Source organism: Pteronotus mesoamericanus, unplaced genomic scaffold, assembly GCF_021234165.1.
Source record: "Pteronotus mesoamericanus isolate MK-2021 breed Mesoamerican mustached bat unplaced genomic scaffold, CSHL_Meso_final contig_73, whole genome shotgun sequence".
Lineage (NCBI taxonomy): Eukaryota > Metazoa > Chordata > Mammalia > Chiroptera > Mormoopidae > Pteronotus > Pteronotus mesoamericanus.
Window position 1 is genome coordinate 13061900 of NW_026555245.1, and position 24581 is coordinate 13086480.

At 33.9% G+C, this 24581-nt stretch overlaps 1 protein-coding gene across 2 annotated transcripts; it reads right to left on the reverse strand.

The window, feature by feature from the left end:
- Window positions 1-635: 635 nt before the first annotated feature.
- ANXA1 (annexin A1) lies at window positions 636-19322 on the reverse strand. Of its 2 annotated transcripts, none has more exons than XM_054583018.1 (13): window positions 19262-19322; window positions 12804-12878; window positions 12603-12711; window positions 11763-11857; window positions 10110-10223; window positions 9604-9694; window positions 7927-8006; window positions 7682-7738; window positions 6050-6143; window positions 5065-5160; window positions 3906-3964; window positions 1858-1980; window positions 636-976 (listed from the first exon to the last, which is right to left on the reverse strand). In XM_054583018.1, exons 2-13 carry the CDS (start codon window positions 12867-12869, stop codon window positions 920-922), a joined length of 1041 nt encoding a protein of 346 aa, XP_054438993.1. In that variant the 5' UTR covers window positions 12870-12878; window positions 19262-19322; the 3' UTR covers window positions 636-919. The 2 variants fall into 2 exon arrangements, with proteins under 2 accessions (XP_054438993.1, XP_054438992.1); XM_054583017.1 differs by having other exon boundaries at window positions 12804-12883.
- Between the last annotated feature and the right edge of the window lie 5259 nt (window positions 19323-24581).

Consider the following 24581-nt stretch of genomic DNA (forward strand, 5'->3'; position numbering starts at 1 on the left):
GGACCCCTGAATTAAGGGACTTATATAGGAGGTGTGAGTTGGTTAAAGGAACCAACATAGAATGTTGTAGCACCCAAGCAAGAGCAGCAGCAGGAATCCTAGGGATCAAGGAGCAAGGAGAGGGAAAAACACAAAACAAAACAAAAAAACAACATTGAGAGCTGGAGCCACTGACAAGAAATTATAGTTGTAGAAATACGAATGCTAACAAATCTGTGTAGAATCAGGGAGAAGTAGCCTCCTTCTGACGTCTCGTCTTTTCCCATGTCCTCCCATGGGCTGATTTCAGTCAAAGTTAGAAGGCGATAAAGCCTTTGTGATGATATCTTCGGAAGTCTCCTTCCAAAGAGCAGAAAAGAACAGACAATGGACAGGGATGGAAAGGAGAGCAGAGAGAATAACTCACAGGGGCAGTTTCTTTAAAATGAATTTGGAAATAAAGAGGTGCAAATGCAATTTTGACTGGCAGAGATATTTGTACCATCTTGATCCTAATTTTAGAACAGTAATGATAAAAATTTCTATTTTATTAAATAATTTAGGATGCAGGCTCCTGTCCTGATATCAGATTAAATTACTGCATTACACACAGAAGAAAATCAGAATAAAAGAACCAGTAACATACCATTGTCCTGTAAAATCATTTTATTTTCTGTTACATAAACATCTTTCTCAGGTAATGTTACCAGAGCAACCTATTTATGGGGTTTTACAGTTTAAGGTAAATATACATATTTTTAAAACTTATCTCTATTATACAGAGTTGTGATATAAAAATGATTTATAGGCTATAGTTTTCAGAAAGCAGCTAGACTAATCCTGCTTTACACTTTCTTATTTAAATCTATAATATGGCATAAAAAGATAAGATTTAAAAAAAAAACTCCTGACAAAAAGCTTGAGATCATCAAAGGAATGTTTACTGTCCTCCACAGAGAGCCACTAGGATTTTTTCATAATCTCCTTTGGTTTCATCCTGTTGATTAAAAATAAAGATACTTAGTGTTACCTGAAACCATAATCAATAGAAGTATTTTTAAATTATAGAGTAATTATTGTATTAGTAAACTTAAGAGTTGTAGAACATATATCACAGTATATCAAGTATCTAGGATTTTTATAAGAATAGTATTTATTTAACTAAATAATATAACTGATATTTGTTTGTTGATTATTAGAGAAAAGCTATACCCATCAAGATTCAGATTGTAAACTTCTGAGTTGATTATGTTGTGTATTAGAGCTGTTATTTTCCAAGAATAAAATATAACACAGAATTGAGTAAATGGAACAACGTTATTTCAGATTATCTTGAGGAATATCCGATTCACTCACCAGAGAAAGTTATAAGCTATTATTTTCTCAATAGATTTTAGTTATTCATTATAAGTAACAAATTAAATTTAAATAATCACCTACCTTTCAATAATTTTAAAACTCTAACTTGTACTTATTTGTATTAACATTATAGTAAGATCACATGAACATGTATTTTTATACATTTTACACACGACAAAATTAAGGAAGAACTTAAGACTAATGGGTTTCTAACCTGCTGATCAATATTCATTGCAAAATAAATTATTATATCTCCTTACTGAAATATTTTGGTGGCTATATTTGTGAGGAACTAAATGTTTCTATGACTGATGAATAATTTGAGTATTTTTTCACTACAGAACTCACTAGTAGATTTTACCAGTGAAAGTTAAATTTACTTATAAATTATATATCCTAATATAACAAATTAATCTTACATATGAAATTGATATATGTAGTAAGTCAGCCTTTCTCTTTAAAGAAATTGCACAAACAATTGTTGTTTGTTGGGGTAGCATTATGAAAATCACAACATACCAGGATGGCTTGGCAGAGAGAGATACCATACAACTTCTGATAGCATGCTTTAATATCATTCATGTCGATTTCAGAACGGGAAACCATGATCCTGATCAATGCCTTATGACGTGTTCCCACACCCTGTGCAAAACAAATGAGGGTGAAATGTCTTATATTCAGGGCGTACTCTTAAATAAAGCAGGATATGGGTCTGAATGTGAAGTTCTCTTGTTCACCCATAGAGTTTCTATAAAGAAATACTCTAAATTAAAACACACACACACACGCAGATGCACTTTATACAAGTGGTAATAAAATGTCAAAAACCCATTTGCTACATTGGCAGTACGTTAAGAGATTTTACAACCTTCAAATTGGCTTTCCACCATCCTGCCTTTCCTTTCTCAAAATTATACAATAATTATAAATAATGTGAACTATCTAAATTGCAAATCTAATCATCTAATTCATGTATTCAAAATCCTTCAAGGTTCTTCTTTTAAGATGAAAACCAATCATTTCATCTGGGCTTACAATGTCCTAATACTACACTTTCTTCTGCTGCTGCGCACCATCACTCTACTTGTATTTATTATCTTCAAAGGGTAATTCTACCTCTTCCTCCTGGATGAACCTGACTTTATTACCCCATCTCTTCCATCCCTGTTCTCATCTGGTAAATTCCTGTTCACTCCCAGGTCTTAGTTTAGCTGAGAACGAGGCTCCACTATTATCCAAAGTATGGGACACTGGACACTCTCCGACTCTTCCACGATACTAGGTATTCATCATTACCCATCAGAGTAGCCCACTTAATAAGAACAGACGTGGATTAAGGGACTGCACTCCCTTCTACATAAAAGCACAATGCCTGTCATTTCACAAGTACTCTTCTCTTTCTCTAATGAGTTCCTTATTTTGGAGTTGCTAAATTAAAAAAAAAAAAAAGACAACTTCCAAACTTTCACAGTACAAGTATACAAGTGGCATCCTATATAATACAATCAGAGCTAGAGAATAAAGCTAAAGCACTTGAAGTGTATCTCAATATAGCTTAATAACACCTTCCAGTTCACTAATCTTAGAACATTTTAAAAGCTTAGAATGACATATTAATGCATGGCATGGAAGATGGAATAATGAAAAACAAATGAAACTTAGAAAGGGGGAGATTGTAAAACTCAACCTTAGCAGACGTAGGTTACCAAAATCACACATATAAAGAGAAATTATACCAACTTCCTGTGCTAACTCAGGCTTTATTTAAATCATGAATAACCCACAAATTACCTACAAGCTCACCTCACCATCTTAGCTATAAAAAAATTTAACAAATCTAACCATTTTATTCTAATAAGGAAGTATATTATCCTCATGCATTGAACAAAAGAGTAATTCTTTTTAATGTGAAAATAATGGGTGAGCCAAAAAGTCCATATTTTTTTTCCATAAAATAAAAGACGCATTTTTCATTTTCACCAATAACTTGTTTGATTTGGATATTTTGAGTATGTCAGCTACCTCCTGTGTAGCACAACATTGATTGTTCTCAATTAATGTATCAATATGATACCTATCAACTTCAGTTGGTCTACCCAACCATGGAGCATCGTCCAGAGACAAATCTCCAGCACGAAACTTGGCAAACCACTTTTGACACGTTTGATCAGTCACAGCTCTTTCTCCATACACTGCACAAATCTCTTTTTGCGTTTCATTTGCACTTTTACCTTTCTTGAAATAATTAAGCATAATATGCCAAAATGTTGCTTATTTTTTTCCATCTTCAATATTAAAATAGCTACACAAAAAAATCACCAGTTTTGATAAGATTTTTTTAAATGCACGCTGGTATGACAGCTGTCACAATACAATCTAACAAAATTGTTTTGAGTGAAGTTAAAGACCGCTAAGTGCTACTAGAGCCATCTTACAGAAAAAACCAAATGAACTTTTTGGCCAAACCAATATTAAAATATGTGTGATTTTCAAACAATCTGAGGTTTTACGTTCTCTCCACTAACAATAGCCTTTCCCCTAAACAAATCATGTAAGCAGGATCTTACCTTCATGGCCTGATGAAGCTTCTCAGCAAAGAACATCGGTTGGTTTGTGGCACACTTCACTGCAAGAGAGGCAGTTTAGTTGACATGTTTACCACAAAGGAAGAAAGATGCATATGAAAGAAATAGGAGATTGAGAGTTTTGCAAGCAAGATTCTATTCTGCACCCCAATTTCTCATCCCCCTTCTCTCAGTATGGGATATTTGGTGTGTAAGATGCTGGTTTTGAATATTCCTTCCCCTGACACCAACACCTACCTCCTGTTATCTTACATACAAACAATGGCAGCTTCAATAGTTCACACTATCCTGAGTATACTCTGCTTGGAAATAGGGAAACCAGTTGGTGTTAAAGGCCATGTTGGCATATCATACATTTTTCATGTTGTAGTAAGAAAAAAAATTTTAAGTGGAATAGCACAGCTGCAAAAGGCAACTGCCAAATAAAATACTAACAGGTGTATCAATTACTAGGCTTATCTAGTTTGCTACTCAAAAAGTGTGATCCGTAGACCAAAAGAATTAGCATCAACTGGCAGCTTGTTAGAACTGCAGAATCTCAGGCCCCATATCACACCTACTAAAATCAGAATCTGCATTTTAACAAAATTTCCAAGGGATTCGTGTGAACATTAATGCTTGAGAAGCACTGCTTTAGAATGCAGGTTTCCAGCCCTGACCAGTCATCTGTATAACATAAGAGAGCTTTTAATATCCTGTTCTTTTAAAGACATTGTCAGAAGCTACCAAAGAACTATTGAATCAGATTCTCTGGGGTTGCCTAAGGTTATTCAATTGGCAAGTGACAGACCAGGATTTGAATTTGTATAATTCCAAATCCCATGTCCTTAATGACCATGCTGACTTTCCCCTGTGCTATGTCCAGCCTGGTACATCACTTGACGTAAATAGGGGCTGAGAGAGTATTTTCCACCTGCCTATCTTTTTTAAAAAAGGAAATGATACCTGTTATTATTAAGGTTATTTAGCTAATTATCCTCTATTGCCATTATCTTATACATTGCCACTGTCTGAAGCATAGATAAACCTCTTCGGAGTTGTTTTGCTTTTTGTCTTGTTATATTTTGGTCTTTAAATTATGGGACAGCGATGACGATGCAATTCTCATACAGAAAATTCTTCCCTCTCCAGGACTACGTACCGATCGTTACGAAGCATTTCTCGATGTCCCCTTTCATCTCCAGGTCCAGGACTTTGTTCATGTCGTGTTGGCTGTACTTGGTGTACCTCTGAAACACTGAATATTACATTTAAACTAAGAGATGTAGACACCATCCTATTCTTTAGCAAAAGTTAGTAAAATCAAGGCAACTGACTCAAAGAACTCCTTGAGATGACTGAACTTCAGAACACGTTTTAAAGCTAATTACTCAACTGAGCAGATTTTGGATACTACATTTTCTCCTAGGAATGTAACTCACATGGCTATTTTGGTGCTCTTCTATATTTTGGGTAAATTTTTGCAAATGTTGACAGGTATTAGAAATGGCATGTGATTGACAATCATAACACATGCTGCATCGGAGCTAAGTGCCATAGCAAATGAATCTTCCCTTATATAAAAATCTGTGTAATAAGTTTCTCTTAATTTTAACATTAGAAATCAGTATGCTATTATAAGATAATTAACTTTATTTTATAATCATCATGACTTTTCATTTGGCATGGCTTCCAGCCAGCTCAGAGCTAAATTTTGTGCTCAAAGGCAAGAACTCCTTATGGTGTTTGTTTCTGGAGCACCTAAATACACTTTTCCACTTAATCCTGAGTTTTTGATTTCCTTCCTTATAATTTCATTCGTTCTGCTTATGTGTAGATTTTGTCATTATTTGTTCCAAATATTTTGGAGGAATAAAAACGGTGAAAATAATGAAATAATGTTCTACACACCAGTCACAAAAGGTGTTTCAAATACTATAAAATGATCATTATACAAAGTTGAACAAACGCACAAAAATCATTAAGGGGCCAGGAGCACTATGCAATATTCATCTGGTGTAGGAGTGATGCTGCTGATTAAGGCCATTCTCTTTCTTTTCTCTTATTTGTCCTTAAAAAAAACCCAAAAAACAAAAAAACCCTGCATTTCTATAAGCAGGTTCCAGGAACCATTTTTTTCTTCTTACCTCTGCGAAGATGGGGGTAGCTTCTGGTGGTAAGAATGGTGTTGAACACGTTCACATCTGTCCCTTTTCTCTTTTCTCCTGCTTCATATAATGCCTGTCAAGAAACACAAAAATAAACACTTATCTGTTGACTTGATACCTTCGCAAGAATCTTAGATCTCCTCAAAGGTTTTCTAGGCAGCTGCTTTGTATCCAAAAGGATTAGAACAGAAAAATGCTAAGATGCAAAGTTCCCTAAAGATGGGACCTTATTTTGCTTGTCAAGTGTCTTCCACAGTATCACTCAAGGTGCCTTGCAAACATTAGAGACTGAACATATCTTAGAAGAAGAAATATTTGATGGATTTAATCTTTTAAAGAATATATTCTACATCAAAGCAACTCCAAGGACCTCTCTGATTTTCTTTTATTTTTAATTGTTCAAATTATCGACAAGTGGTATTAATAATTCAACCATAACCTAGATCTTGAATTTTGACATTAGAATTTCTAGATTTAAATCTTGACTCTGCAACTTAATAACTCTGTAATCTTAGATAAATAATTTAACCTTATTAAAGTACAGATATTTCCCATTTTGAAAATGAAAAAGGTAATTTCTGTCTTATTGTCACAAATTGCTCTGTTGATTTTGAAATCTTAATTACCATCATCCTCTTGGGTGACACTAATCCATGTAGCTACCGTAATATACATCTAAAAGCCTTGATAGTCTTAAAATGGAAAGCAAATAAGTATAAATTTTTTATTATGGCAATTATTCAAATACTAACTTTCTTCTATGTATGCTTGTTCACCTTCTATTATAATTATCAAACTTCCAATGGACATGTTTTATTTTAAACTTCTCAGGCAAACTGATCTGATATGTATGTGTTTATTCAGCAAAAAGTTAATGAATGCCTATTTTATCTGCAAGATAGTGTAGATAATATACTGTTACAGTGAAAGGAGTTGGGGTGGAGAAATAAGTTTCTATTCTTACTGACTCAATGCAATGAATTTATAGAGAACGCTATTCCAAGAGGAAGGCATATGCAAATAACTGTCTTATTTTTTAAACAAATTCCTGGTCCTAAAATGACACAATTTTTCTAATGTTTGCAATGGACTGGTGTATTACTAATCAGCAACTTCAAAGAAACTATATAAAAATATACTTGAAAGTATATAAATGTTATTATAATTGTTTTATAATTATAGTATCAGTACCATATTATTTTTACCACATAAACTATCTGTAAACCATTCCAATGTTCACTGTTAAAAGAATGTTAGAATGTTTACTCTGTCCATTTGACTTAACAAAAAATACATTTCCCTTTCTGGTAAAATAAAAAAATCATAGTTTTTTCAACATAACAGTTTTTGGTAATTACAAATCAAATTCTCATTGTTCTCTTTTAATCCTCTCAACTGTGTGAATAATGAGATCTTTGAAAACATCAAGACTACAGTTTTTCTTGGACTGTTCAAGCATAGAGAGTGCACATCGTTCGGAAAAGGAATATTAGGTGCCCTTGGTCTCTTGAAGCATCTTAGATTTGCTTTCCCATGGAGGTCATGAAGCGGCAACCTTACTGGACGCAGGACCACCTGAGGTAGGAAGGGCAGTGGAGGAGGTCTGCTTACCCTGGCATCTGAGTCAGCCAAGTCCTCGTTTATGCGAAGATCCTCAGCTCGGTCACCCTGAAAAAAAAATCCCACTCTCTTGGTAAATTGTTTTCTAACACGTAATCACGTGATTTACATAATTTCTTTAAAATCAAATAAGTCATATTCTTTGAGAGTCAATTACTCATTTGAAGAGTGAGAAGAAATCTAAAAATCTTACTCTTCATCAAAGAAGAGGTATTCCCTGAGTATCTGAGTTATACCTTAGCAAGAGAGAGCAAAACCTTCTGATAATCTCCAGAGGTGTCGGAGGTGATATCTTTAGCCAGATCTCTCTTCAATTCTGAAAAACAAGAGAAGTATATTTGCAGTAAATTAATGATAAATAATAGTGATAATTACAATATCTGACATCTGTATATGTATTGGCTTAAAATTTGCAGTGCCAAATGCGCGATGACTTATGAAATGCATTTCAAAATATTATCTTTTTAAAATAAAAATAGCAACATTAAAGCAAGTAAAACTTTGGGTCATCAAATTTATACCCTCTAGGGCAGTAAAAGAAATTTAAATAATACTGTGAGTAAAAACCTACAATCATACAACTTTTGCTAATGAGTAATATGAATAGTATAAGTACTAAATAATTAATTCTGAAATAAACATGCCAGAATTTAAGCAATGTGATGAATAGAATACTTATTTAAAAGAATAAGCCAGAGGTACTTGCTTGAGCACAGATTATTTACTTTAGAAAAAATAAATATATGTAATATAATTTAATTATGTGTATATATACACATATATAGATTTAAAAATTTTATTTGTGTAATACACTTACTTAGCTATGCAAAATAATGCTCTATTAGGAAATAATTAACTAAGTTTATAATTAACTAGAAGATGGGACAATTTAACAAGTTATTATTGGACTATTATCTTGGGTATAATAGGGAAATATGGATATTTACCTTCATAAAGTATGTTTTACTGAACAAAAAACTAAAAATAATTCCCCTCTTGATTATCATCATTCATAAACAGATCTAAGAGAAATACTGGTAATGAGATAAATGCAAAAAATGAGGTTGAAAGCTTCCTTACTCTGATTCTTTTATTAAATTGTTCTGAAAACAATATGCAAGGGCTGTTGCATATTGTATTTTCTGTGCCTGGGATGAAAATCAAGCAGAAAGATTCCCTATGGTGCCACACAGTGGCTTGGGAACCTAGAAAAGGAACACAGTAAAAGACCGAGCATTGCTTGGGACCCACTGGCACCCTTATCTCTTCACAGTGTTGAGCATATCACGGAGATGAGATGTGCCACTGAACAAAGTGAGCCATGGCTGGCCTGTCATCCCTATGGATCCAACTAGAGATAAACAATAAGTGAGTTACTTGTATTCGTGATGGCAAATTTTAGGATGGTAAAAAGTTTCCATCACAAGATTATAAGCACCTAGCTCTTTAATTTTTCAAGGACAAATGGAGAGTTGTTTTTTTTTTCAAGATTTTTATTATTTGTATCTTTTCAAAATAAAAGCCACAGAATATTTTAATGAAATAAATATCAGCATAATAGAAAATCTTTTTAGAAAATCTTTTTAGAAAATTCTTTTAATTCAATGCTTTGAATTGAATTTTCCATTACAATAACGTGTGGCCATTTGTCTTAGAATGACATTTTGATTTTTGATTAAAGTGTAAACTTGATTAGGGCTGGGCATTGTCTCCCTTATCGGCAACCTAGCAACTTGAATGATACCCAGTAACAGTGTATGATTACAGTAGACATGTGCTAAACAATAAAGGAATATTTTAGTATGTAGAATTTTGAAAGCACCCATAATTAAACCCACAATCAATTTTTAAAAAAGCATATCAGATTTCCTTTGTCACCTAAGGCATTTGGACTGTTAGACATTAAAACTTACCATCTCTATAGACTCTGTTAATTTCTCTGATTTCTCTGTTAGTTCTTGAGGCCAAAATTTCATTCAGAGTGTCTTCATCAGTTCCAAGGCCCTAAATTGAAAGACAAGAAAAGAAGAAATGTAGAATATTCATTTGAGAGCATCAACCAGTTTATGTGTCCCAAAATTTGTTTGAATCTGGCATTTGGTACATTTCCTGCAATATTTAGTAATTACACTTAGCTCTATCTAGTATATTTTTATGGAAACAAAATGAATTTAAAGCCAATATTTTGAACAAAGAAAGATATAAAAAGTGAGATATATGACTGACAGAGTGACATGTTAAGGAAGGTGAAAGTTAACACAGCTATTAATACCAACACTCATTAATAAACTAAATTAACTAATTCATGCTTCATATTCCCATTCATTGACAGGTCTTGAACTAAATGTTGAGGATCCTAGTGGACTTGACTTACACGTTCTTTTCTGGAAAAGAGTTTTGCTTAAATCGAGTGATTTACCTTCATTGCAGCACGGAGTTCATCAGCATCAAATTGGGCTGGAGTTTTCAATAGAGCCAAAACAACCTCCTCGAGGTGACCTGTAAGGGCTTTCTTCAGAGCTTCATCCAAGGGCTATAGCAAAGAAATTAGAATCAGGGCTTATAATAATTAACACGCTAGCTTACACAGCAATGTAGGTTTACCTAACCTTTACATAATCCTATTGCTGATTCCTAAACCCAACCATCTTCAGAGCTGTTCCTTTTGCAATGCAAAAAGGTACGAGATAGTTAGAAAGTTATATTAATCTTTTAGAGTAATTAGAATGATATTTGATTGAATTCATTGATAACTTCTTAAAGAACAGTGTCCTCAATCTTTTATAAGAGCAAGAAACCACAAAGCTGAAATCATAGAGTTGTCCATTAATAAAAAGAGTAGTAAGAATACTTAAACTATATATAATGTATTAATAATTTTTCCATACTTTGGGGTTTGCACTGTTCAGATAGCTCTCTAATCAGACATTGACAAACAGTTTTCTAATTGCATTCCTTAAAAACCACTACCTGTATTTGATATGAAAAAAATAAAGCTTACTTTTAAGGTAATGTGGACAAAAAAAGGGCCACATCCCAAACCTGACAAGCTCAGGGTAGGCCTGCATGGTGGGCCCTACAACTCAGAGGCAGAAAGCAAGCACATAGGAATTTTTGTGTTCAGACCATCCTAACTAAAAGCAGGTCACGGCAGGAAGTCAGGTCCTTGGCCTGCAGCTTCCTTGACAAAGGTCAATCTTGACCTAAAGTGAGCCTGCCAACATTTTTGTGCATCTAAGATAGCATAACTTTGAAATGTCAGAGTAATCTCTTCCAGACCTCTCAGGGCACAGCCTCCCAGCACAGAGCACTAGACCACAGAAACCCTCATTATTATCTCATTTCCTAGCATAACATCTCATGTGCTGTAAATGTTCGTTAACTATCCTGCACCCAACAATGAAAAAGATGTATCTCTTCATTTTACTTGTTCTACAATGCCAGAGATGTCCCTGTTTTGCTTTCTTCAGCCTCCTTAAAACAATGAATTTCATGTAACCCTTACGCCTCCTTCTTTGATTCTAATGTATAAAATAAGCTACAAAACTGTTGAGATTTTGCTTCCTGGCAACTGTCATTAGTTTGGTTCAAATAAACTAATAAAAGTTCCCTACAGGTTTTGATGTTTCTTATGTTGACTGTAGATGTATATATGTGTGTGTGTGTGTGTGTGTGTGTGTGTGTGTGTGTGTATACACATACATACATAAAAACCTTACATTTAGGCATTAAACAACTCAGTTTAAATTTTAGCAGAAGACACATTTTAATCAGGACACATTCCTTATTGCCAATGGTAATCTTGATGTTTGTTACATTGAAATTAAAGATGTCTCAATAAAGGGCATCACATCTGCAAAGAATTCACACCAATACAACCAATGTATGAAATCAGTAAATTTGCCAGAATTGATTTGATGGCAATCAAGTGGATAAATACTGCAATCCCACTCTTATTTGTAATGAAAAAACAGTGTTAGAAACTGAAAGAACTAAGTAAGCATGCTTCAAAATCCATATTTAATATGAATGCAACTAAAATTAAGTATCAAAGTTTACCACTCCAACCCACCTTTCCTTTTTCTTGTAGATAAGCGGCTTTGATCTGTTGACGCTGTGCATTGTTTCTCTTTGTCAGAATGTCAATGATGGTTGCTTCATCCACACCTGGAAACAAAGAGCAGATTGCCTTTTTATTTACTATTTTATTTTTATTTATTTTATTTATTGATTTGAGAGAGAGAGAAAGAGAAGAAGAAGAGAGACAGAAAGAGAGAAAGAGGGAGAAAGAGACATTGATTTTTGTTGTTCAACTTATTTATGCATCTAGTGATTTCTTCTTGTATGTGCCATGACCAGAGATCAAACCCACAACTTTGGTGTATCAGAAACACGCTCTGGTAACCAACTGAGCTACCCATCCAGGGCAGCAGCTTGCCATTTAAAATCAATTTTGTTCCCCATCAATAATTGACATTAAGTGATTCATTATCAAGATGTTCCAAATGAAGTTCTTAACAAACTAAGAAATATGAAAGATGCAACACTACATATCAAAGGGAAGCACTTGGGATGACACTCTACTTATTTCAATGAAAAAGGAAGAGGAAACTGTTCTTGGACCCTAGTGTTACAGTGTCTGACCTTAGTTCAAACCCTAAATGTGAGCAGGAGTTTTGGTTTCAGTGTTCAGTTTATGTTAGAAATGAGCTGTCATAGCAGCAGAGATTCTACAGATTTAACCAAAATTTCTTAAGTGATAAAAAAGGATATATAGCTTCGTTTGATGAAGAAGTCTTTTTATATTCAAAATGAAACAGACATTTTCCAGGGCACATGTCTGTTTTTCAATAGCCTTTCAAAGAGCCATTCTGAAATGTGCAGGAGGGGATTGTTTGAGGAAGACAATCACCTTTGACTGTAATTGCTTTATGCAAGGCAGCAACATCTGAGGATGGATTAAAGCTGGGATAGGGGCTCACTGCTGACCCAGGGCCACCTTTGGATCCTTTCACAGTTTTCTGTGGATGAAAGAGAAAAAAATTAATGTCCATTCACTCCTATTAATTTCTCTTTTAATATTTAACTGTTATTTTATTATCATTTGACTTACGATGTATTCCTGCTCTTCATTTTCAATAAACCAGGCCTGCTTGAGGAATTCTGATACCATTGCCATATTTAAAGACTATTCTGGAAAGAAAACAGATGCTTTTACAAATCACAAATCCACCACACATACACCACTCCATTCCTTTAAGACATAGAGTAGCCTTGACTTTACTTTCCAGGATATTACTTGAAGCATAATAAAATGTTAAAAGTAAGTTTTTTAAAAAGGAGAGTCTCACCCTTGAACAGAAACCCGTAGAGTCCATTCAGAAATTTGGCTCTTTCTCGGCATATTCAGTCCTTACTTTTAGGGATCAGATGGCTACTACAAACAGGCATATAGGCTGAAGAGGGGAGCTGGTGATTCACCTCACTGCTCTAAATTTACAGACTATTTACTATATGCCAAACACTGGGGGTGCAAAATACATCAAAACATCATCCTTTGCCTTAGTGAACTTTAAGTTCATGTGTGCTCTTGGTGGGAAAACACAAAAGCAAAGGAAGCTTTTTTAGAGAAAGTGCTGGTTAATCTGAGCCTCTCTTGAAATGAGTTGAGATTAATCTGGCATAAAAATTAGCAAAACAAAAAGACATCTATCATATTTGGGGAGCTGAAAGAAATTTACGGGAACAAGAAGTGTTGACAGAAGCTCCAATAAAGAAGTTTAAATGTATCCCTAACTAAAGCTTTAGGAAAACATTTAATAGATTTTTAAAAAGAAAGTAACATGATTCCACTTACATGTCAAAAAGATTACTCATCCTCTATCACAGAGAATGGCTAAGAGATGGGCAAGTTGGAAGATTAGATATATTTAGTACGGCTATTAGAGAATCTATGCAGGATCCATGATACCCAGAACAAAAACAGCATTATATTTATATTTGTAAGGTAAAATAATCTGTGACAATCTGCAGGAGTTGATTTAGACTTAAAAACACTATCCACAAAAAGACATTCAGGTGCAGTGTCTCCCCCAAATCATTCAGTATCCTTTTCCATTCCTCCGTACAAAATTACTTCGGCACTTGGAGTGTCCCCATTTCTTCCTAGTTGAGCTGTTCAGAATACCAGGCCTGCATGTTGTGCCACCCAACACGAAGAACTGGGAAATGGATCATTTTACACCAAGTGCTTTGCTCCAACAGGAAGCTTTAGGGTGAACTTGCAACATGGGTGCCCTCTTTTGGTAAAGTCTGTCTTAAAGGAAATTTCTTGAATTGCTACCATGGTTGAGGGGTGTTGTTATGTAATCAACAATGTACATTTTTGAAAACCTGGAGTGTGTTATGCAAAGAAGAAGCCACCAATGATCCTTTCTGTCTGGGGATGTGTTTTTAGGAGGCTACGGTCAATATCTAGACCAATTCTCTCTCCAGATCCTCTTGTTTATTCCTCTGGAGACTATTCTCATCAATACATGTGAGGGAAGTTAGAAGGATAATCCAGCTCATTTTAAATTCTTGACATGAAGCTAAATGACTCATGAGAAGTGAAACCTATAACCTAATTTCTTAACAGCATGTTCAAGCAATGTATTTCAATCCACACCTACTAAAAAAATAACTGCAGTTCCAGGTAATGAGATTAAACACAGGAGAGAAATACTATCCAAAGCAGAAACTATCTCCACTTAATTATTACATGGATGGTCCAATTATTATTTTGTCATCTGTGAAAAGAACCAATATATCAAGCACTTATTTAATCTCTCCCCACCCCAGCAACTGAAAAATTCAAAGTTGTTTCCTAAGGTAGATTCATGATGTACAATTTTGTGCAAGGTTTTAGTTCCCATTACAGACACAATTGGGTGCAATTGCCGTTGGCATGTGGAGAATTTCATTTCCCTGTTGCTTAATTGGCACATCCAAAATGTCTAGCAATTTCAGCAAGCTTTCAAGTATTTGAAATTTCCATTTTTATCATCTCATCCATGCTTTTCATTAAGTAGAATTCTCAAAATGGGTGATGTGATCACTTATGAATCCTCAAAAAACAGGTACTTTTCCACAGTATAGAAATATGTGTTCAAATATCTCCACTCTTTCCCATTAGAAAATAAAAACTTCAAGAGATAAAAGATTAACGATTTTGTCAGATACAATTTCAAAATGAGACTCACAACTTCAAAATGAATTTTATGAAAACTTTCCCGTACTTCACTCATTTTTTTCACTTCTAAAAAAAATGCTTACATAAGGCATCACTTAAAAAATAAACTTGAGAAAGTCTAATAAAATGTTATCGCGCTATTAACTACATAACACAAAATGAAAAAAGGGAGAGACTAAATAATTTATTTGACATAACAGTGTCCACAGAGGGGACAGCTTTGTAGCTAGTATAGCCTGAGTTCCTGGACTGTAGTCCGAAGCAGTTTGAATGGCCTGGAAAAGAAAAGCAGACTGAACGGCACGCATCTCAGGAAAGCAATTAGAGGAAAATGGAATCTCAGCTGAGCCAAAGTAGACCCACTAGCTCTTAACAAAGCTTAAAGAAGCAGGGTTTTTACAAGATGTCAGAAATCACTCTAAAAGAATTTTAGGAATTGTCAGGTACTACTAATTAAATGCCCATGGCCAACTGCATGTTTTAACAGAATCTCTTAGCAGTTACAACACAGCTTATAAATTCCAAAGCAAAATATTTTGGTCAAAAACTAATGCCAAACTATTCTGTTTGTTCAATATCTACATTCTGCATGAAAACCAACATTTTGTACTTGATAAAATCCCATTCAACCATTTGAAGGTAACACTTGCTTAACCATAAATAAATAATGCATTCAAGTGTTTTATTGACTGCCACATGTTACACAAATGTTGGATATTACTATTATTCAAAGAATGATCTGGTTGGGAAAATAGACTTGCACAGTCAAAAAGTAATTTAAATAAGCCTATGAGTTTACAAAAGATTTTCTTTTTCCTGCTTTTCTTTTGACTTACAATGTCTAGAACTTATACTATGTATTTAAGAGTTTATTTTAGTAACTTACCTTGGCTCAATATATATTTAATCTGGCTACTAAAGCGCTCTGAAACCAAGTTTATCTCAATCTTTAATATCATCTCATAGGAGATGAAGTTGGTTGGTCATTTACACATAGGTTGACCTATATGGAAATTAACAATATTCCAGAGTTCTTCTGGTAATGAGTTGTTTGTGGTCACGCACTGCCTACCAATCTCATTTATCAGTGGATGAATCTGTAGCTTTCTAGAGATTAGCATTTTTTGTATATTCACGTGTCATAAGAAAGCTCTCTCCATCTCACTGAGCAAGGAATTCAATAAGGTAAGTATGAACAAAAAGTATGCCCAAGGTGTTAGAGGGGGGTCCATGTTTATTAAATGTAAGAAAAAAGGCATTCCCAAAAGTGGGGCATTAGCAATAGCACCAACTAGACAGTTTGAGAACACTAAGCTTGTTGCATTAAAGTTAATTTATAGATTTTTTAAAATAATTGCACTATGGTTGTATCTTCATTTTTTAATTTATACAGGCAAAAATATTTCGAGATATTGGGACATCATCTGCAATGTTCTCTCAAATGTTACAGCATAAGTAACTATATAGAAAGGGTAGAAAGAGGAAAGAGGAAGGGGAAGAATTTGTAACAAAGTAAATGTGGTAAACTGTTAACAGGGTATATGGGTATAAAGTATGTGGTAATTCTGTGCAATATTCTTGCAACTTTTCTGAAGGCTTGAAATTATTATGAAAGAAAAGTTTATTCTTTTTAATCTCTATTTCTCCCTGCCAACCTCGTGAAAGGCTACTTCCAGAATTAGTGATTGAGGAAGCAGAGTTTTGTGGCCTGTCCCGCCTCCCAGATGACCAGCGAGAAGATCAGAGTTCTCCAATGACAGCAGCAGTGATTCTTCTTTGCATAAGACAATGTCATTACTGCAGTTTTCTACCTGAGAAATCAGTGTCATTGTGGGGCAGTTTTCTAGATAACAGCCAAAAGCATCAGGGCATACATAAATGTATACCTTTTGATTCTAAAATATTGTTTATTCTTTTAAACTAGTGAACAAAAAAGAACAGTGACAAGATCAATGTTGCTTCTAATAGTTCACACTTCAGAATCAAATGCCGTCACAGCTAACCCACAGAGACCCGTGGCAGGTTTCATTCACCACAGCCTGAGGGAATTTATATTTCAATTCTTTGTCTTAGGCACAGGTTTTTTTCCTTGCATATATATTTCATAAGTCCTTTTCACACCTACCCATGGGAGAGAAGTCAATTAGGCTGTACAATGGCATGGCTTGTGAAGAACCACTTTATGAAAAGTAGTCTCATAAATGTTTTGCTTCTAGGCGTTTTGATAGGGCGTTCCCTTTGCCTGAATTGCTGTTTCCTCCTCCACCCCCACTGCTCTTTGTCTAACCCTCGCTTCTAAGTGAAGACTCCACATAGACCTCATTGCATCCCCCCAGAAAGCCTTTATTAATTCAGCACTGGATTGGGTGACATTCTGGGCTCTCCCAAAGCTTCCTGCCTTTAGCCCTAAACCAGCCCCTACCATTCTGTATTAACGCTATTTATGTACCTGTATTTACAGCAGCATTCCATGAAGGCAATGCTGACCTGCTATTCATCCTGTACTTCCAATCCCTGGCAAAATGTCTGATATTTAACATATTAATAAACATTATTGAATAAATAGTGTATGAGTGCTAGTTATTTAGGAAACAAACCTATGCTAATTTAATAAATGTTTCTACACGTAACTATAAGATATAAAAATAAGCCCTACTTCGATTCTCTTTATCTGATTGTAGGACCTCAAGAAAATATTTATCTTTTCTAGGAGTCTTCATTTGTAAGAGTATTGGAATAAATAGTATGGAAAATGCATGTTAGCTCTGAAGTGCCAAACTTAAATTTCACCTCAAGTGGACAAAAGTGGAGGAAATCAGCATCATGAAGGCATTAATTACATAAATTGTATGTGTTCTGATTTTTCTGATAAAAATCTGTCCTATTTTAAAGAAAGAGAAACTCATTTTCTCTAAAATCTGCTTTTGATTTATCACTGGAAAACAAGAGGTTCATTACTTTAGCTCTGATTTTTAAAGTAAATCATAAATTAGTGGATCTAGAGAGGATTAAGAACAACTAGCTCACAAAGCTAACACAAATCAACCCTTGCAGATCTTCTGATTTAAAAATTATTTAATAAGCAGGAGACGCTGGCTGACTATTTAGACAACATCAGTCAAACACTGGATAGCTGCCAGTTGTGGTTCCACCCGGGGCTAGGATGGTATCAAACTTCTGGAGAAGAGGCCACTTCCAAATTATGAAACCAGCACTTTGCCACATTTCATTTTGCAACGTTCCTTCTCTTCCAGCCACCAAAAAAACATTCATGCAGACAGGGGAGAGTATTACTTTTTCAAAGCCCATGCATAATTTCAGACATAAACAAGGCAAGAAAAAACACATCTGTCCTAATTAGGTAGCGTAAAAAGTTGCTATCAGGGCACTGAATTGACATTCAAAATAGGCTAAGAGAAAAATTCTCTAAGGAACATTCGTAATGAACAAAAGCCAGATACATGGTTAGGATTCAATCTTTTTCAAATCTTTTACTTTATCTTTTTACTTTTACTTTTGCAAATATCCAACACAAGTAAAAACTCTACTTTAAATTTGCTTTGCACTTTCCTAGAGTCTCATGGCCATTAGCTCATTCACTCAACAATCAAGATGCTTCTAAGTAGAATAACTTTTCAATGACTCATCTGGCATTCCCAGGGGATGACTTATCTCACACGCTCAGAAAATTGTTCCCTTCCCCCTAGGTTTTTAGATGAGCACTTGAAAAGCCTGCCAATGACACAGAGACTACAGGAATAAGAAGGTGTCTACACCCTCTTTAAATGAACTGATTAATTAACAGATCCTCTTATTTATTTACATAGCATAAGTAAAAATAACATTAATTTCAAAATGTTAATTACAAAGGGCATGATACCACTATCAGATCTGAATCTTTTTAGTTTTCCTTACAAAGGAAAATGAATTATGTCAACCACGCTATTTGGAAACAGTTCCCTTAAACCCGGCCTGGCCTGGCTCCCTCCCAACATGTACCCCCTACATCATGACTTCCATGTGGGGCACACACAGCTCCTGGAAACTCACAACTTGTAAGAGGAAAACACATTCTTTCCTTCTTTTCCATGGTAACTCACCAACAGTATAACAAACCAGTATTAAGCAAACTTAATCCTTTTAAAATTATATACTTGAATTATGTAAAACAGAACAGTACATTTGTGACTCCCAAAATACAAATATACAATATAATTTTACAGAAAGGCTTATCAAAACATCTTAAACACTACTAGTGATAAATCCTACAGAAGCAGTAACATGTAACATCATGTTGGGAAAAGTTTTCAAAACTAACTAAAAAGAAAACCAAGACTTACCTTTTTTCCCACCTCTTCCAGAGAACTACAGAGAGAGAGAGAGATTCTTCTCTGAAAGGGCTCACTAGAACTGAAGCCTTGGGCTTCTGAATTTATAGAAGTTGAAAGGAGACCACACCCAGCAACCAGATGTTAGTAATTGGTTGACTTTTGTTTGAAACACTTGGCTCAGCCCTGTTCAAAAAAACGAACTGAAACAAGTCTTGCAAAATTACTCATAGCTGACAGCCCAAAGGAAAAGAAACGGAAGGACAGATTTTCTTTTATCCTCTGTAGTTCGCACTGTTTTTTTTTTCTTTTTTTCCCCCCCAGAAGGTATAGAATGCAATGGATTTTTAAGTATGCAGTACTATATGCTCCAAACCTGATATCAATGATGGACACTTTTTTTTAGTTAAATGGTGTTGAAATGAAAAATGTTTAAACTTCAAAACAAAACACAAGCAAAAATATTTTAAAACCCTTTCAGTTTGAACCTCAACTCCATCACATATTATGTGACCTTGGGGATGTATTTAATTTTTCTGAACCTATATTATCTAGGCTGCCTAGCCACTGAATTTCTTGTAACAATTTAGAAATAATGTATATTTATAAAGTCTAATGTTATGCAGTGCTGAATAATTTTCTATTTATATTTCACTAGCATTTTTCTTTCCTTTAAAATAAGGTATTTTTGTGCTTGGACATAAGTTGTTATAGCTAAGAAATATAAAAGAAATGAAACTCTAGATTGGCCCACAATTTTAAGCAAAGTAATCACTAAAAATGTGATTATTATAACATTCAAAATAAGAATTGGCATTGCAGGAAGGTCAACTTACAGTAATTCATATATAAGAAATAATTTTATATAAACCGATACAAATAGATCCTTGACATTCTAGACTTCTTGAACAATTAACCAGAACTATAAATTAAAAGAATTCATGAACTAGCAACTATTACAGAACAGGTACCAAAAGAAATTTCCCACCTGATGCAAGGAAATTTGATCTAATAATCTCAGTGGTGATTCATTTTTATTCTTCAGGAAATATTACAAAATATTATATGATGTTTCCATTAAACTATGCACAAGTATGAATCATTCCACAGCATTGTGTTGCAGTCGGGGCTCCATTTTAGTGGTACGTTCTTTTTCCTCTCTTCTCATAGATATCCAGGTATTTACATATATGTTAGGTTTAGAAAAATCAATGAAAATATTTTCTTAAGATTGGATTGTCATTTTTTTAATAATACCTTCTAAACTCTCAATGCTAATTTCAATGAAATCAACTTATCTTGAAGTAGGATGCTCACTTAACCTAAATATTTGAGAAAATGTCTATATTTTTGGCATCTACTGTATGTGTTGAACTAATTAGCTACTAACTAATGAATTGACTGATATTATTACAAATTAGTACTGACAGATATAGACCAGGTTTCTAATACCACATTTATTTTGTCAGGTGAGATAATCACACAAAATTTGTTTTTCAATTTGTATTTGTATTCCTAACTTTGATAATAGAAATAGGATATTTCTACTCGGTAACACTCTTACGAAATAAAAAAAGAAGTCCATGTGTCCATGTACCTTTCAAACAATGTAACTACCTAAAACAAACGTATAGTCTCATTTTGTTTTGTTTTCGTGGTTAACAGTACAATAAACCCAGAGGAATTGCTTTATGTATTTGAATTTGTAATGCATTGGTAAACTTATTATAGCAAAATAAAAGCGGTGCTTATGGGACAATTAAGAAAATAAAGTTAGAAAAGCATTTTTTCCCCCAAAATTCCAGTTGCATCTCTTAAAGGTAAATGAAATATCCAAATGTAAAATGAAAGTCACTAATCATGTATGAATATTGTTGTGAATAATCTGTTGGAAACTTTTTCCCCCACACAATAATAATGATAAGTGGATTTATGGGAATAAAAGAAAACATACATGATACCATTCACAGCTAAGGGGTAATCAGGAGTTAAATGTCTTATGTGCTTGAAACGCCATGTACTATATAGCTCCCTACAACTCCAGAAAAATGACTCACCACTCTTGTTTCTAGGAGATGATGACTCATAAGCTCCATTTACTTTACAGGGAGAGCACAGAAAGTAAAGGAAGAGAAGGAAATAAAAAAGGATAGTTAAAAGCAACCATTATGTGTTACATTTCCACATCACATTTATTTCTACTTCTTTAATGGAGACCCGATAATGAAGAGAAAACAAACCAGTAAGACAACATATGGAATCTCTTACACATTTTATATCTTAACAGAGGAAGAGTCTTCTCAAAAGACTCTAGCAAAACGTCTGATTTTAGTAAGGTGCTTTCCCCACCTCCTTATATGTTAGGCTCCATTTAAGTACTTTTCATTATAAAAGAAAAAGATGTATATGAGAATCAAAAAACCAATATTTCACTGAAATCCCCAAATCTCTCCACAGCTTCATACCCACTATCCACAAACAATAAAATCGTTGTTTTAGTTTGTATTTCTAATACATTCTCGGGTTAAATAAAGCATCTTGAGAAATTGCTTTCTAAATGGTTTTCTCTTTACCTCTAGAAAGGTAAAATAATTATCTCTCATACACATGCACACACACATCCACACTGAATTATTTAAAGTATTATTATCATTACCTGACTCCCAACATCACATAGACAAATACTTTTTTTTCAAATTAATGAAGTTAATGAATGGTCAAGCGGATAGGGAAGGTCAAAGCATCTTCATTGGACTTCACTTAAAAAACAGACAAAATTATCTGTGTGTAATAAGATGAAGGAGAGAATTTCATGTTCTTAACACATCAGGGTAGGGAGGGGATTGAGAACGTAAGAGATTAACAGTTTGATAAATTATCTTGCTCTCTTGATATGGATTCAGCAAAGGAAAAAGAAAAATATCACCCTGTCCACCAAAAGAGTAAACAAAGATTGGAATTCCCTGACACTGGAATTTTCTTATCCCTATGAACTTTGAACTTTGGGAGAAAAATAGAAGCTTCCTATTGGATCAAGTCTTAGTAACACAAGTTTTTGGTTTTGAAGGTCCAGACACATCTGGAGCAATATGTTTCAGTTTTTAGGTCAAAAACATCAGTGAATTATGGAGTCAATTTGCTATGTTCTGACCAACATTTAAAAAATAAAATAGCAATAAATAGAATAGAAGAAAGATGGAAATAAATAGAATAAAATGGAACACTGTGGAAACTGTTGGAGAGTTTCACATATTATTAAATATTGTTTTGTGAAACCTTGGCTTCTAGTGTTATATGTTTGCATGCGTGTGTGAATGTATAGTATAAAGATATAAATGTATCTCAACTGAATGTTGTGCTTAGAAAAGTTAAAAAAAGACTGAGGATGACTATTACAGTAGATGTACTCAAGAAAGGTAGACAATATTGTGCCTTCCTAATTATAAAATCTAGAGAATGCTATTATATCATAAGCAGTCATGTATACATATGCTTGTACTATGGCTTATATAATAAAAAAATTGACCACTCAGTTATCCATTAATAGAGGAATGAATAAAAAGTGTTATAATATGAATGAACTAGATATAAACAAGAATACATGCTAGAAAACATCTTGACCAAAAAAAAAAAAAACAAGCAGTCTCAAGGGATAAGTATGATGCCACTTAAGAAAAATTATCAAACACCAAAATAATAGTATATAGTAGAAATGTTTACATATGAAATAATATTATAACCAGCATGATTGAAGATATACACTAAATCTGGATAAAGGGCAACACTGAGAAGAAAAAAAGTGAATGGCATAGAGTATGGGTTTTTTACCATGCCTACGTCTTTTTATTTCTTTTTTAACAAGCATTCTGAATAAGTAATATTTGTTAAACTTGAGTGTTAAATACAAAGGTTTTTATTATGTCCTTCTCTATAACTTTTTATATATTCAAAAATTTCAAACTTGTATACGATAAAGGAATAAGACATTGTGTCTGACTTTTTCATTTGATATATGCATGAGTTTCATCCATATTTTGTGTATATTATTATTTTAAGTATTATTGTCTTTTCTTTATTCAATTGTATATTTATAATTTAATATTATAATATTTAATTGTATAACTATATCACAACTTTTTATCCATTTTTCTCTAACCAAATATTGGAAATATTTCTGATTTCTGATGATTACAAAACGATGCTGCTATAAACATTCTTACACATATCTTTTGGTGCTTTTGCTAATTTCATGGAACATACATTCAACTTCAGTCAATATGGCCACATAATTTACAAAGGTATACTCTAAAACAGCTGTACATGAGAAATCCAGTTATTCCTTATCCTTCTCAATATTTGGTAATTTTTTTTATTTTAACAGTTTCAATGTTGTGAAGTTTTAAAATGCTTTTTTCTAGTGACCAATGAAATTGAGCACTTTTTTACACATATATTGGTCATTGAAATTTTTTCTTTCTTAGACTGCCAGTTTCAGTTTTTGACTCATTTTTCTAACGGGGCATCTACTTATTCCTTATTGATATTTATATGTTCTAGACTCTTTGTACAAAGTTCACAAACAAGAAGAACATATCAGTTTTATTTTTTAAAATATTTTAATTTTAAATAAATTTACTTACTCTTAGACAGACACATACAAACACCACGCACAAAATAATTGGCCAGATGTGGAGAAGTGGTTAGTCATGGATAGAATATCAGAGCTTTGGGTACTTGATGACATATAGTCTACTAGAAACTCCTCAAATGACTCCAGGTTCCTGTGGTGACAGGACAAGCTGATTTTCAGGGGCTGACTTCATGGGATGTCACCAACGCCATAGACTAGGGCCTTGATGCGGGTCCCTGCCACTGCGCTGATCATCAGTAATTGAAATGACTGGAATTAAAAACAAGGTGGTACCCTTCCCTATTTCTGTAGATTTTCCGAAACTTTGTTTTCTGCTGTGGCGCAATGAGAAGAGGGAACAAATCTGAAAATTTGCCCATAACGAGCTTAGTGCTATTCTCAAGGTATGAATTTTGAGGTTAATGGTAATGTGATTTATAGTTTAAAGGATTGTGATACTTCTTCATTCCTAGTGTTATAATTCCAATAGCTATCAAACAAAAACAGCTAATATACTTGGGCTAATATCTCATCTCTCCAGCTCTCTTTTGTGGGTGAGAAATCTTAGGTAATAAGATAGAAACTCAGATTCAATGATGGCTTAGTATCTATTCCTGTGTGACTTAGGAAAAGTCAGTGAAGATTTGGTGAGTCAATTATTGCACTCCTACCATCAGGATTATGCTAGGATTAGTAATTTAA

Coding starts and splice junctions, on each gene's coding strand:
- ANXA1 (XM_054583018.1), bottom strand. CDS start 12,869: ATGGCAATGGTATCAGAATTCCTCAAGCAGGCCTGGTTTATTGAAAAT. Junction 8,007..9,603: donor TAACAGAGTCTATAGAGATG/GTAAGTTTTAAT, acceptor CTTGTTTTTCAG/AATTGAAGAGAGATCTGGCT. Junction 1,981..3,905: donor AGCTTCATCAGGCCATGAAG/GTAAGATCCTGC, acceptor TGTTTTGCACAG/GGTGTGGGAACACGTCATAA.